General features: G+C 47.4%; 1 protein-coding gene across 1 annotated transcript; it reads left to right on the top strand.

The window, feature by feature from the left end:
* Positions 1 to 11,143: 11,143 nt before the first annotated feature.
* LOC116827877 (metallothionein-1) lies at positions 11,144 to 12,966 on the top strand. Its single transcript, XM_032785722.2, has 3 exons — positions 11,144 to 11,416; positions 12,154 to 12,219; positions 12,715 to 12,966. Exons 1-3 carry the CDS (start codon positions 11,386 to 11,388, stop codon positions 12,807 to 12,809), a joined length of 192 nt encoding a protein of 63 aa, XP_032641613.1. The 5' UTR covers positions 11,144 to 11,385; the 3' UTR covers positions 12,810 to 12,966.
* The last annotated feature ends 1,256 nt before the right edge of the window (positions 12,967 to 14,222 follow it).

Genomic DNA, 14,222 nt, shown 5'->3' with positions numbered 1-14,222 from the left:
TTGTTACGGCTCAGCCCTGCCCGAGGGCCTGAGCCCGTCGGGCGGACAAGTACCGCAAGGACTGCTGGGCTAACTTCCCGGGCCAACCGGAGCAGAGTGGGCTGGCGTGGCTCCCCTCCTCCCCAGAGAGGGTCGAGCCCCGGCACCTACCTCGTTTACAGTCATGTTTCCTACTGCCTCATATACCTATTGATGGGGTATGTGCAGCACAACTGACCACTAGTGCCTCACCAGGCCTCTTCCCACATCCTAGTACATGACTGACAGTGACGAAGGGTTAGGGTAACCAAGCAGACAAGCAGTTGTTTATGGAGTACCTCTCCATTGGTATCCTACGAGTGTGGCCTACTTTCCTGCCTCTTGAAGGATCTGAACGGTAATCACACGGTAATGGCCTTTTTCTGTAGGATACAGCCAAGTGTGTTATTCTGATTGTGGGGTTGTAGTCTACTCCAACAATGTGGCTTGTATAGAGCTAACACAGGCTACCACCTTTACTGGGAGAACAGTACTTGTGTTAATCCTTGTGGTGCTTTCTATAATTGCAGAAACGTTGGTCATGACTTGTGCGCTGCCTTGTCAGTCTGGTGTTCATGGAAATCCCTGGTTCCCTCTGGATTATTTCCTGGTAGTGTATGAACGGGGAAGGGTGCCGTGTATAGAACAAGAACTTGCACTCTAAAGATAGTTTACACTATATGTGCATTTCTGATTCTCAGTACTGTAGCTGGCCACAGCTGCCATTGTTCAGTGCCCGATTGTCACTGTCTTTTCCTTATCAGCAATTCTTGCTGTCAAATTCTGTACAGTGATCAACAGCCTTTACTTTAGTTTTGTTTGCAGTGTGGGGGTGGCTGTTTTGGTCTCAGGGTATTAGAGAGAGAAGGTGGGCGAGGTGATATCTTTTACTGGACCAATGTCTGCTGGTGAAAGAGACACGCTTTGGCGCTTACACAGAGTACTTTTCCCAGAGCTGAAGAAGAGCTCTGTGTAAGCTCCAAAGTGTGTCTCTTTCACCAACAGACATTGGTTCAATAAAAGATATCACCTCCCCCACCTTGTCTCTTTACTATAATGTATTGATCTCTAGCAATGCTTCTGAGCTAGGCGATTCAATGTCCTTCCCAGTGCTGATTAGATGAGCCACACAGCCAATCTGCTGGAATGATCCCTATTTAATATCAGGGCTAACTGAATGCAAGTCTGTGTCACATTTTTAGACAGGAAGTTTTTCTGTAGGCTCATGGCTTTTATCACCCCTCAATATAGATATTAGAAACAAAGCCCTGAATCCCTAGATTGGTCATCAGATCTCTTATAGCAACTGTCAAGCAGCCTCGAGTGGCTCACAGACATAAGGACCAACCTCAGGGCAGACTGTGAAGTAGGAGGGCACAAACCCAAAACTGGTTGTGAGTTCTGTACTTAGATTTCACTAACCACGTATCAGATGTGAACTCCTCAAGTGCTATAACAGCCTAACCACAGAATCACAGACAGCCTCCTTGGGCACTCCAGTCTATCTTGCAACTCAGGCAAACTTGCCTTTGTGATAGATGGTCCCTTACCTCAAAAATCATAACAACATTCAAGTTACTCCCAGTCCCAAAGGTCCAGTCACTTATCCCAGGCCAACTGCACCTCAGCTCCTATACCAAAGACAATGCTTGTAGCCAATCATATAATAAATTAACTAAAGATATATTAAATAAAAAAAGAAATGAGACTTATTTATAAGGTTAAAACAGGTAAACATACATGAACAAATGAATTATAATCTTACATTCCAAAAGGGTAATAGAAGCTGCTATAATATGCAAGCTCTGTATGTCCTTTAGGCCTAACCCAGGCCAAGCACTGGGGAGCTCTTTCTTATGCTTAGAAATCTTCACCCCTCAGAGTTCCAGCATCATAGATATAATTTCTTCTTAACAAGGATTTTTATTCCTTTCCCCCAGAGTTCATGGTGATAGGACATGTGCTTGTCCCATCTCTTCACTGGTGTGGTGGGAGCAATCAACAAAGTCTTTTGTCCGCTGATGTTCCACAATGGCTTCTCTGGCGTCTATGGGCCTTCTTTTCTTGGAGAGGAGATGACACCTCTTATGGTAAACTAGCATTACACCCTTGCTAATGCTTCTCTCCTGACTGTAGGCATTTACAGTTACAGAGCAAACACTTAAATATTGCCTTATAACACAGAGTACACATATTATAAGATTAAGATATGCAGCAGTCTACAAACATTTCATAAAGTCTAAACACATTTTTATAAATCCAATACCAGTTTTAACAATATTAACTCCCAGGTGACCCAGACTGATTTCCAGCTATGCATTTGTCAGTGTTCAATTGAAGCCTATGGGCCTTGGCACGAGCTGGCACCTGGACTGCCAGCATCACAGAAACTAGGTACATTTCCATACCTTCAATACTTATTCAGTTGCTGCTCGTAGGAAATACCTTCTGCTTTATGGTTCCCCAATGCAGCATGGTCTATGCATGCACATTCAAGGTCTGATTCACCACTGCATTAATCTAGCATAAAATTGGAGTAACTCCATTGATTTCAGTGAGTCACACTGTTGTTAAGCTGGAATAACTCAGTGGTGAATCAGGCACTCAGTCTGTAGACATAGCTGAATATCCGTATAGATCTTGGACCATATCTCACTTATATTGGTGTAAGTCAGGACAAATTCTGTTCAAATCAGTGGGGCTACACTGGTATGGGATCAGAGTCTGGCCCTTGGTTTTTCATAGATCAGTATGAAATGAGTGGCACAACACAACACACACACACACGCTACCTTTTAGAGTATAGCACACCACAGGGCTTGGCAGAGGCCCTGAATGGTACTGTTAAGGATCGGGTGTTAAGGATGACTACTGCCCTTCATTTAATATTGTTGTAAGAAGCCTTTAAGCTCCTTTATGGAACCAGGTAGCTGAAAAAATAGGGACCTCCAAACTGCATACCGGCACATGTCCCCACCCAAAGCAAGGGTGCATGTGGGTAGAGGGCTTTCACAGGCTGTTAGTTTGTGTTTGTCTGGGAGAGAAACAGCAGAAAGACCAGAGAAGCTGAGAAAGAAGGCAGCAAGGAAGGAGTGATCACAGGCTGAGCAAGGACTGGAAGTGCAGCCTTGAGAAAGCCTAAAGAGGGTATTTTTTGGGCAGAGTGCTGGCTAAAAGAGGCTTGGAACTATCTCCTCCTGTTGGATTCCTGGTGCATTCAGATAAATGGCACTTTGTACATACATTTTTTGTAAGAAAATAGGACTGCACCAAAGATAGCTGCCTCCATCATCAATTTCTCCTCCTATCAGAAACAACGTGCAGGCCCCCAGATTTTGGATAACTGCTCAGGTCAAAAGGAGGCAACCATACAAAAATTTTCATTGCACAAGGATCTATCAGCCTGCACTTGTAACCAATTTTTCCATTTCCTCTGCCTAGACAGATGTTGGCTTCAGCTGGAGCCAAAAAGATCACATATGTAGATCGTGTTGGAGGAGGGGGAAAACTCTCTTTACCCAAAATCAAGCAAAGCAATCAAGAAGGTGCTCATGCCCCACTTGGGTATGGGCTGGGGTCAGTGCCAGAGGATATAAACCATCTAGTTCATACCTTGCCTTCACTTTCCTCAAGGAGACCTGGTCACTCTCTTCCATTCACTAACTGACTGGTCAGCCTGTCCCTGAACTGAGCCTTTCTATGAGTCTCAAGACCCTTCTTGCAGGTTTATAATCCTTGTTGTGAGCTTTCGGAAGCCTTTTATTTTCCGTTCTCCCCTTATTATTAAATACAGTTAGAGAGCTCTCCCTCCAGGGCTGACATCTCTGGCAGGTGTTGCAGGGCAGGGCTGATTTAAATCCTGGTTTCTGGGACAGATTGTTAACCCCTTTCTGGTCTCGTCCAATGTGGGTTTGTACACCTCATTACACCAGCCTTTGATATGTGCCCTCTCGACCATCTCTTTGTAATGGTAACACTCCTAGAGACGCATGTATATAGCCAGCAAGGCTGCCAAGAACTTTATTCCTCCCTTCCTGTGACATGGCTTGCAAGTCTTCTAGTGATGACTATGCTGTGCTGTTGCTTTTGGTCTCATGCTCTTTTTGGTACTGGGCCCCATTCCTCAGTAAAGAGCTGATGGCTCTGACTGGGTCTTCTGTTACCCTCAGGTGTTTTACTACTTGTGGTCTTGTCCTCTGTACTCTGCCACCACTATCTCCAGCAGCGCAGTCCCGTGCCATCAAAGGAGAGCGACGGGAAACTGTTTAGTGTGCTTGTAACACCGTCTCGTTTCTAGGACAGAACACCACTCACTTGGTGTCTGAGTGTTACGTAGGTCTGAGTGAAATGTGTTTCCCGATAACTTGCACCTTTGGGTACATTTACACAGTATGCCAAGTGCTGTATGTTGCTGTGTCCATTGACTCAGATGAGACAAGTTTCCATCTTTGCACTGTTATGGTCCAGCTGTTTGCTGGTTTGATGCATGCGTGTGTTTTCCTTGTGTCTGGCAGGGGCGAGGACTATACTCCAGGGCTGCCCAGAGGATTAAGAGGGCCCCGGGCAAAGCAATTTTGGGGGCCCCTTCCATAAATAAAAGTTGCAATACTACAGAATACTATATTCTTGTGGGGGCCCCTGTGAGGCCTGGGGCAAATTGCCCCAGTTGCCCCCCGTCTCCTGGGCAACCCTGCTACACTCTCGTTATGTTGGGTTTGTGAGTGACCCACGTACCGATTGAGAGACAGCATGACTGTTCCCATGCCTAGCCATTGAGCTCTTATTGGAACCAATGAAAACTGTTGCCGTTCTCATACATGGGATGTAGCTATGGACTTGGGTCACAATTAGGCACCATAATCACGGACTGCAGCTGACTTTTCCAGTCAGTTACCTTTCTGCAGCTGTTTTACTGAATGCATCTGCCTGAGCACGCGGAACTGGGGCATGTGGAGTATCGTTGAAATGGTTTGACCTCTGTGACAGTTGCTATACCCGGAGCAGACTGGTTGCCTGGGGAGTCATTCTTTGACGTGCTGGCAGCTGTAACGTGCACAGCCTTGGCCAGGACCAAGGAGCTGTGGTTCATTAATCATTGTTCAGTGGGGTGATGGTACTGAAGGCTAGATGGCAATGAGTGCCGTATAAATGCCTAAACAGATAGATAGGTGGGTGCCTTACAATGTTTCCTTTGTTGGGAGGCACATGAGTTGATATCCCCAGGTGGACTCATGTTTGAATATATGGGGTAACTTTTAATCATCCTGTGGCCAGTGCTTCTGCAGTGCCACCCCCGCTGAATCCTTGATGCATTTTCCATCCTGTGGTTCGAGGCATGTTGGTTTGTGCCATCATGTTTCCTTCTACCCACCCAGTACACAGTATTTCTGGCCAATAGCCAGCCGTCAGCATCCTGGGTGATTAGTGCATTTGGCGCCAGTCATGTCCTTGGTACTTTGGATAATGTATAGAGCGTACGGTCATACACCAATGTCCTAGCACCTTAATGTCTATACGACCTAATGTCCCTCAGGGCTACATAGTGGTCGGACACTACAGTCTGTCTTCAGATGCTCTGTGTGGGTAACTGGTAACAGGCCAGCAAAACTCTGTATAGCAGCAGCAGGCATCTTGAACTTCCCTGGGGCAGTAACGTAAGGTGCTTGCACTGCTGGTGTCAGGATGTGGGGATGTGATGGTTTCTTATGAGCCTACCATCCTTTTACGCTAGCCTCGCTCCTATTGACCCTTACATACAATCTCCTCCTAGCAGCCTGTGCATCTTCACATGTGCATTTTCACACAACACTTTTCCTCCCGGGTGAAGTGGCTTCCGTTACCTGCCTCACATGCATGTGGAACCTCTTTGTATGCCCGTGCAAGCTTGGGCTCTGATCTAAAGTCCATTTAAAGAGAGTTCCCCAAACTGTGGGGCATGCTGCCCTTGAGGGGCACAGAAGAATGTTCGAGGGTGGGGGCATGGTGGGGCCTGGGCCAGCGCTCACAAAGGGCCACCCAGTCCTGCCCCATCCCCAGCTCTGCTCCGGCCCCGTCCTCAGCCGCAGCCCTGGCTCCCAGCCCCTCCCTGGCCCTGGCCCTGGCCCCAGCCTCGGCTCCGCACCTGGCAGGTCAAGCTGCCAGCGCGCACTATGGCCCGGCTGCAGCTCCACTCCCGCCTCGCCCCACGCCCGGCCTCAGCCCCTGGCCTCGGCTCCGTTCCCGGCCCCAGACCCACTCCCAGCTGCAGACCCAGCCTTGGCCCCCTTACCCTAGTCTGTGTCCCCCCAGCACATGGATAAGCAGATGAGAGGGGCATGACCCTGAAAAGTTTGGGGACCACTGCATTAAAGGCAGTGGACTTTGGATTAGGCCCTCAGAGAACAGCCAGTTCTACAGTCTTAGGAGCATTTTCTCCTTCTGTAAACATACTGGGCCAAATTCTGCTTTGATTTCCTCCAGCAAAACCATGCTGAATTGAGTGGGGTTCACAGAGCCATAAAATAATGGAAGTTACAGATGGAAGAGGTCTATTGCATCATCCAGTCTATCTCTCTTCCAGTGCAGGAGGCTCAGGTACCCTTAGTGTAATTGAGAACAGAATTGGCCCCACAGGCTGTGTCTGTACTGAGCTTTTACTTAAAAAATTCCCGCCAGTGCACTAGCGTGGGTGCAGTTTCACCCACGGGAGTGTGAGTAATGACAGGCCACCACCATTTTCACTACTGTGTTGTCTAACAAGCTCAGAACAAGTCTAGACAACCTGGTAGTAAAAGTACCCTCAGCCACCATCGCCCCGTCTATGCTGGCATTCTTACCATCTGTTGTCACCTCCAGTAGAGTTGCGCAAGTGAGGAACTTGAAGCAAAAGCTCAGTGTACCAACAATCAGTGCGAAGGAGCTTCCTGACCAAAACACCTACGTGTGTGAAAGCGCCTCTGGCTGCTTTGCAAATGAGCAGGCTACGTGAGGGAGCGAATGAATGAAGGAGGTGATTGTAATGCTGCTGGCTTACTCATCACTCCTCTAGGGAGCCGTGTGCAAAGAAAGCACAGTTGCCTGCCCACTAGGTGCTAAATTATATTGGAGGTGTATAATATAATGTAATTAAAGGGATCAAACACAGAAGAGTTGCTTGAACCTGCAGGACAAACAGCATCGCCATTTTTTCCCTTCATCAGCTAATTTGTATGGAAGTGGTAGCATGGTCTGGAGGAGAGAGCATGGGCCTGGGAGATATAGGTGCTCCTCATTTGGAGCCTGGTTCTGACATTAATTTGTTGTGTGGCCTAGGGGAAGAGTCACTTAAGGCCACAATTTTCAAACCCGAGGTCCTATAGTTAGGCTGCTAATTCTATATTTAAGCACCTAGAAGTGACCCAATTTTCAGAAGTACTGAGTCCCTGTAAAGTCAGTGGGAGCTGCAGGGGCTGAGTAGCTCTGAAAATTGGGTTATTTTCATACAGGTGCCTAACCTTCGGCTTCCAGGCTTAAAAAGCTCTGCCATAATTGCTGCTTGCCTTCCCCTTCTATAAAAGGCAGATAACCACTCTTGCCTGCCTGACAAGGAATATTGTGCAGCTTTTTTAGTTAAGGTTCATATAATGCTTTGAAGAACAACACTGTAAATTCTAGGTATGAGTAAGTGGTTTATAGTGGTATTACAGTCGTGATTTATAGTGGGATGTATCTACAAACAGCCCTTAATTGCTTCTCTGAAGCTTACAAAAGCCTAGGGCTATCTCTGAACATCAGCAAAACAAAGTTCTCCACCAGCCTGTGCCCAGTTAATCATCAGACCCAGCAAGGAAAATCTACATTGACAGAGAAGAACGGGAAAATGTAGAGGACTTTGCCTATCTTGGCAGCCATCTCTCACAGAGGGCAGACATAGGCATCGAGATTCAGCACAGAATCCACTGCACCATCCTTGCCTTTGGCAGACTGTCTCACCGAGTGTTCAACAATCACAACATCAGAATACACACTAGACTTTTAGTTGATAAAGCGGGGGTAATCCCAACTCTCCTCTGCGGCTGTGAGACTTGGGTGACCTGTAGAAAACACCTGAAAACCTGGTATGTCAGCACCAGCACTTTCTTAAGAAGATCCTCAACATAAAGTGGGAGGATCATCACACTAAGTCAGTGTCCTCACAGAGGCCAACATCTTCAGTGTTGAGGCCCTGATTATCCAGCACCAGCTGAGGTGGAGCTGGCACTGTGTACGCATGGCTGATGTACACTTACAAAAACAACTGCTGCACGCCCAACTCACTGAAGGAGAAAGGAAATGGGAGGCCAAAAGAAATGCTTTAAAGACACCCTCAAGATAAATATGAAGAGATGTGACATTGACACCCTCAAGATTCCTTCCCCACTCTGAACTTTAGGGTACAGATGTGAGGCCCTGCATGGACACTTTTAAGCTTAATTACTAGCTTAGATCTGGTAACTCTGCCACCATCCAGAAATGTTAGTGTCTGGATCACTTCTTGTCCCCCCCAAAACCTTCCCCTCCCTGGCAGCTTTGAGAGGCTTTACCAGTTCCCTGCTGAACACAGATCCAAACCCCCTGGATCTTAAAACAAGGAGAAATTAACCATCCCCCCTCCTGTCCCCCCACCAATCCCTGGTGAGTCCAGATCCAATCCCCTTTGATCTTAAAACAAGGAAAAATCAATCAGGTTCTTAAAAAGAAAGCTTTTAATTTAAAGAAAGAAAAGTAAAAAAATTATCTCTGTAAAATCAGGATGAAAAATACTTTACAGGGTAATGAGATTTATATAGCCCAGAGAAACCCCCTCTAGCCTTAGGTTCAAAGTTACAGCAAGCAGAAGTAAAATCCTCTCAGCAAAAAAAGGTACATTTACTGGTTGAGAAAACAAAAATAAGACTAATCCGCCTTGCCTGGCTATTACTTACAATTTTGAAACATGAGAGAGTGATTCAGAAAGATTTGGAGAGCCTGAATTGACATCTGGTCCCTCTTAGTCCCAAGAGCGAACAACACCCAAAACAAAGAGCACAAACAAAGACTTCCCTCCACCAAGATTTGAAAGTATCTTGTCCCCTTATTGGTCCTCTGGTCAGATGTCAGTCAGGTTTACTGAGCTTCTTAACCCTTTACAAGTGAAAGAGGCATTAACCCGTAACTATCTGTTTATGACAGATACCACACACTGGGAGACAGCAGCCCAGGATAGGGATAACTGGGAAAGACTTGTCAGAGAGGGAACGTCCTCTGTTGAGGGAAATCACCTTGCTCTGGTCACAGAAAAACACCAGACAAGAAAGGAAAGAATTGTCACGCAGCAACCGTGTCCCAACCCTGGCTTCCAACACCTCCTTCAATGTCTGCCAATGAGCCTGTGGCTCAGGGATCGGACTCCTCTGTCACCAAAGGACCCATAAAAAATAAAACCTGTGAAAAAGATCATCCTTGACCTTGAGGGATCGCTGACGGATACAAAATCTTGTTCTGCCTAGCTTCGACAAGACTAAGGCCAAGATTTGCAAAAGCAATTAGTGATTTGCAGTATCCATTTTGAGGCACCTTAAAGGCACCTGGTTCTCAGAGGGCAGGTGCTTAGCACTTTCTGAAAAATCAGGTGCCTTCCAGGCATCTTAAATAGGGTCCCCAAAAATGAATCACCACTCCCTTTTGAAAATGTTGGCCAAAAGCAGCAGGTCATCATTAGGGTCTAGGAAACAAACAAACAAACAAACAAACAAAAAGTGTTTACTGCTGGAGGATTTTCCCACATTGAAAATACATCTTGGACTTGTGCTTTTCAATTCAGCCTAAACTGCTCCTGTTTAAAAAAGAAGTCATTTATTCAGCACCTTCCATCCAAGATTCTCAAAGCTCTTTGCAACACATTAACAACGCCTAAGAAGGCCCATTATACAGATGGGGAAACTGAGCCACACAATAAGTTGAGCGGACCAGGAACAGAATCTGGCTCTCCTGACTCTATCTTAAAAAAAAAATTACGTTGTTTCCAGAATAAACTAAAAGGAATGTGACGGAGCAGATAGTGCAAAACAACCCCCCTGCTCTAGCCCATAGCTCACATGTCCCGTCCCCTTCAAAGACATGTGACTGCAAGATGAACAATGTTACACACTTTAGAGGTGACATACCTAGCATTCAGCTGTGCGTTGGTGGAGTAGGGTGCAGGATGGCTCTGATCACTCCTGCATTTTCTCTGGGCTGACTGCTGCTGAGGCTTCCATGTGAACACATTGTGGAGAGTTATGGACATCTGACCAATGCAGCACTGGAAGGAGTATAAAGCTCCCTTAACATGGGTTAAGAAGTAAGTGGGCAGTGGAGCAGGCTGAGCCATTCATTCCTGTACTGCGTACACATGTTTTCTGTGCTATTGCCTGCTACTGATCCGAACACATGACTCTGCCATGAGCTCAGAGTCCACTAACCCTGGGCAACTCAGCTCTAAGGAAGGAGTAAAGGGAGACAGGCTGTATCACTGCTGTGATGAGTCACACGGTGCTCTGTGCTCATACAGACCCCTCTGGAAAGAGCCCCGAGCCCTTGCAGCCTGGCAGGGCTGCCGAGAGTGGGTTCGGGCCCTAGTGAAAAAAAGAATGTCGGGCCCCCAGCAAGGGCGGACCAGGTAAACACGGCCGACGAAGACGGGCCCCAGGCCCCCTTCCGGACCACCAGGCCCTGGTAATTTCTACCGGCTTTCCCCCCCCTCTCCCTCCTCGTCAGCCCTGCAGCCTGGTGCATGTGGAGCTGTGTGTGTCATTCCTGTGATGAGTGCACACAGTGCTCGGTGCTCATGCAGACACCCTCTGCAAGGAGCCCTGAGCCCCTGCAGCCTTGGTGCATGTGGAGCTGTGTGTCATTCCTGTGATGAGTGCACACAGTGCTCGGTGCTCATGCAGACACCCTCTGGAAGGAGCCCCGAGCCCCTGCAGCCTGATGCATGTGGAGTTGTGTGTATCATTCCTGTGATGAGCGCAGACACCCTCTGGAAGGAGCCCAGCGCTCCTAGCCCCCCGCATGCAGTGAGCGGCAGGCGGGGTCCATCCCTGCCAATAGGGGCCGCAGGGCTGCGCGCACATGGCGCTGGCTGCCGGAGGGAGGAGGCGGGGCGGCCTCTCGCCGGCGCGAGCGGAGCGGAGACCTGCCCCCGTGCAAAGGCGCCTGGCTCAGCAGTGCCCCGGGGGAAAGGCCGGAGCGGAGCCGTGCGCAATGGTCGGGGCTGGCAGGGGCGGGGGTTTTGCACCCGCTCCCTCTCCTGGCCCTGGATAAATAAGGGGCCGTGGCCCCCGCCCCTGACACCTTCTCCTTTGGGCCCCCAGCGTTCCTGCAAAGCCGGTGGTTGAAGCCACGCGAGCAATGGACCGCCAGGACTGTCCGTGTGCGATCGGTGAGTGACCCCGCTCCCCAGCCCCTCCGCCCCGGTGCAGAGAGATCCCGGGCCCCGCTCTCACCTGCCCGCGCCGGGATCTCTCCGCGGGCCAGGATTTGCCTTCCGCGCCCTGGGAAGCAGCGCACCGTGGTAGTGACTGGGAAGGATTTTCAGCTTAGGACAGGCGGGCGTTTCCTCTCCCCGCGGGCCGTATTCTCCTTGCTAACTGCAGGGGTTTCTGTTCAGTGACCTGGCGTTCCTGGTGTGCTCAGCCTCTCCCACCACTTCGTTATCTACCGCATTGTTTGCTCTCTAGCCGATAAACTCCCTTGTAAGGTGTCCAATTACCCTCCCGAGGCCCCCCAACTGTCAGAAATGTACTAGCAGCTACTGGGTTTTCTCCTTGAACTAGAGATCTGAGTTGGAAGCAAAAGTGTAGCAACCTGCATTTTGAAAAAGGAGTCTTATATACTGACTTTCAGTGGTATGGGGCCATTTCTGCGGTCAGTTGCCTATTGGGAAGAGACTCTTCCCGGAAACCTGTTGCTAAACTTCCCTTAGACAAAGAAATGAAAATAGCACCTGCTGTCTGAGTTCTCTTGGATGCTGGGGCTGATTGGCAAGTTTCAAAGGCAGTGTAACCATCTTTACAAATATCCACATGTTCAGAGTCCTGAAATATAACTTTTGAGAACTGTCTGGCTTCTACCCAATGTGTTTTCATGGGATATTTTTCCCTTGTTTGTTCATTTTAGGTGGCACCTGCACCTGTGGTAACAACTGCAAATGCACAAACTGTAAATGCACATCGTGCAGAAAAAGTGAGTAGCTCAGCAGATTTCATTAACCAGTCTAGTGAGTAGCATTTTATAATATTTACAGTCCCTGTATATATAAAATGTGCAGTTCTAACTTTTTTTAACAGACCCCATTGCTTGATACAGTAAGCCAAATGAGTCCTTGTCCCCCTCCCATGAATTTGGCCCCTTTCAAAAATCTTTTCCAAACTAACATCAAACAAATTCCTTCTTTAATTGTTACAGTAGTCCTTGTTTAGATAAAATTCCTGTCGAAATCAACGGAAGTTTGGCTTGAATAAGAACTATGGGATTGGGGTCTCCAAGTGTTAAAATATGGTTAGGTTATCATTTACCCTCAATACAAAACTCCCATAGGGGTTCTTATGTAGCCGTGGCTGTGGATGCTTATTTGGTCTGTCTCAGCCTGCCACACACACCGCTCCAGGGTAGGGTCACTGTTTGGCTTAGACAAATTCTGACACTACTTTGTTGGTTTTTGTGTTTATTCCTTGTCAGGCTGCTGTTCTTGTTGCCCACCTGGATGCGCCAAGTGTGCCCAAGGATGTATCTGCAAAGGACAACCTTCCACCAAATGCAGCTGCTGCCAATAATGTATGCAACTTTCCTTACTGACCATGATCTGTATATTTGGTGACATGAAAATAACCTTACTGTGCATTTTGTATATTTGTCCAAATACGGTCAGTATTTGTGATGTGAGCATAAACTACTTAAACCAATAAAATTACATGTATATACGTATCTTAATCTCTTCTGGTCACTTTATTCTTGGACAGCACATGTCTCTCACCTGTTGCACTCCTCCCCACCTTGCACACAAGTCCCCTGCAAAACAGCATACAAGATGCAAAATAGCTTGTACATAAAGCTCAATGTCATGTATTTCCCAGTGTTTTCAAAACAAATTACTGCTCTTCTCCCTAGTAGCGAGACACTTTGAATTTCTGTTAGGTATTAAAACCTACCATTCCAGATGGGGGTAATTTTCCTTCTTTAAATGTTTTTCTAGCACTGTTACGATCACATCCTGTAGCCCTTCCTCGGACAAAATTCCCCCAGGGCCAAAGGCAAGATCCTCATTACAAGTGCTCACTGCAACTCTATGCTAACTTCTGAGGGTTTACTTGGATAAAACTCCCTCTGCAGTCAATGGAAGTTGTGCATAAAGAATGCCTTTATCAGCATTCTGGGTATGTTATCTGTAAGAATCACTATTCTTTTTTCCCTCCTACTTGCTTTACTTCCCATGCAGACTAGTCCCAATAGGACATCACCACACCAGCCCAGAGACAATCTGGAAGCTGCTAGGTGTTCTCAACTCCTGCTCACTTCAGTGGAGAGCTGAAAGCACTTGAAGGATCAGCCCCTATGCAAAGCAATAATGGTGATAAAGTGGGATTATGCTCTGAGTATAATACGTACATGGCAGAGTCTAGTGTGCATACCTCCATCCATTCTGAATACCTGCTGTAATGCTCCCTCATCATGGTAATCTATCACAAGCAGTGATACAGAGTTGAGCTATTTGAACCATAATGGGGGTCCCAATGATCTTGTATGGGCAGCAGGCTTAAAACAAACCAAAGGAAGTATTTTTTTCACACACTGCACAGTCAGCCTGTAAAACTCTTTGCCTTCAAAACATCTGTCAAAGATTATAACAGGGTTCAAAAAAGAAATAGATATGTTCATGGAGGATAGGTCCATCAATGGCTATTAGCCAGGATGGGCAGGGATGGTGTCCCTAGCCTCTGTTTGCCAGAAGCTGGGAATGGGTGACAGAGGGTGGATCACTTGATGATTACCTGTTCTGTTAGTTCCCTATGGGACAACTGGCATTGGTCTGACCCAGTGTGGCCGTTCTTATCTTCTTCAGTTATATTTCTCCCATGTTCCCCAATCACAACTTTCTACTTCTTGTGCTGTTCTGCCTTGTGTGAATACTTCTCATGGGCGGAGGCACAGCTATCCACTGATCGAAGTAGGAGCACTCCAGCACGTTG

Source organism: Chelonoidis abingdonii, chromosome 19 (assembly GCF_003597395.2).
Source record: "Chelonoidis abingdonii isolate Lonesome George chromosome 19, CheloAbing_2.0, whole genome shotgun sequence".
NCBI classification, from domain to species: domain Eukaryota; kingdom Metazoa; phylum Chordata; order Testudines; family Testudinidae; genus Chelonoidis; species Chelonoidis abingdonii.
The sequence above is the reverse complement of the archived record's forward strand: the minus strand, read 5'-3'. Positions and strand labels throughout refer to the sequence as shown.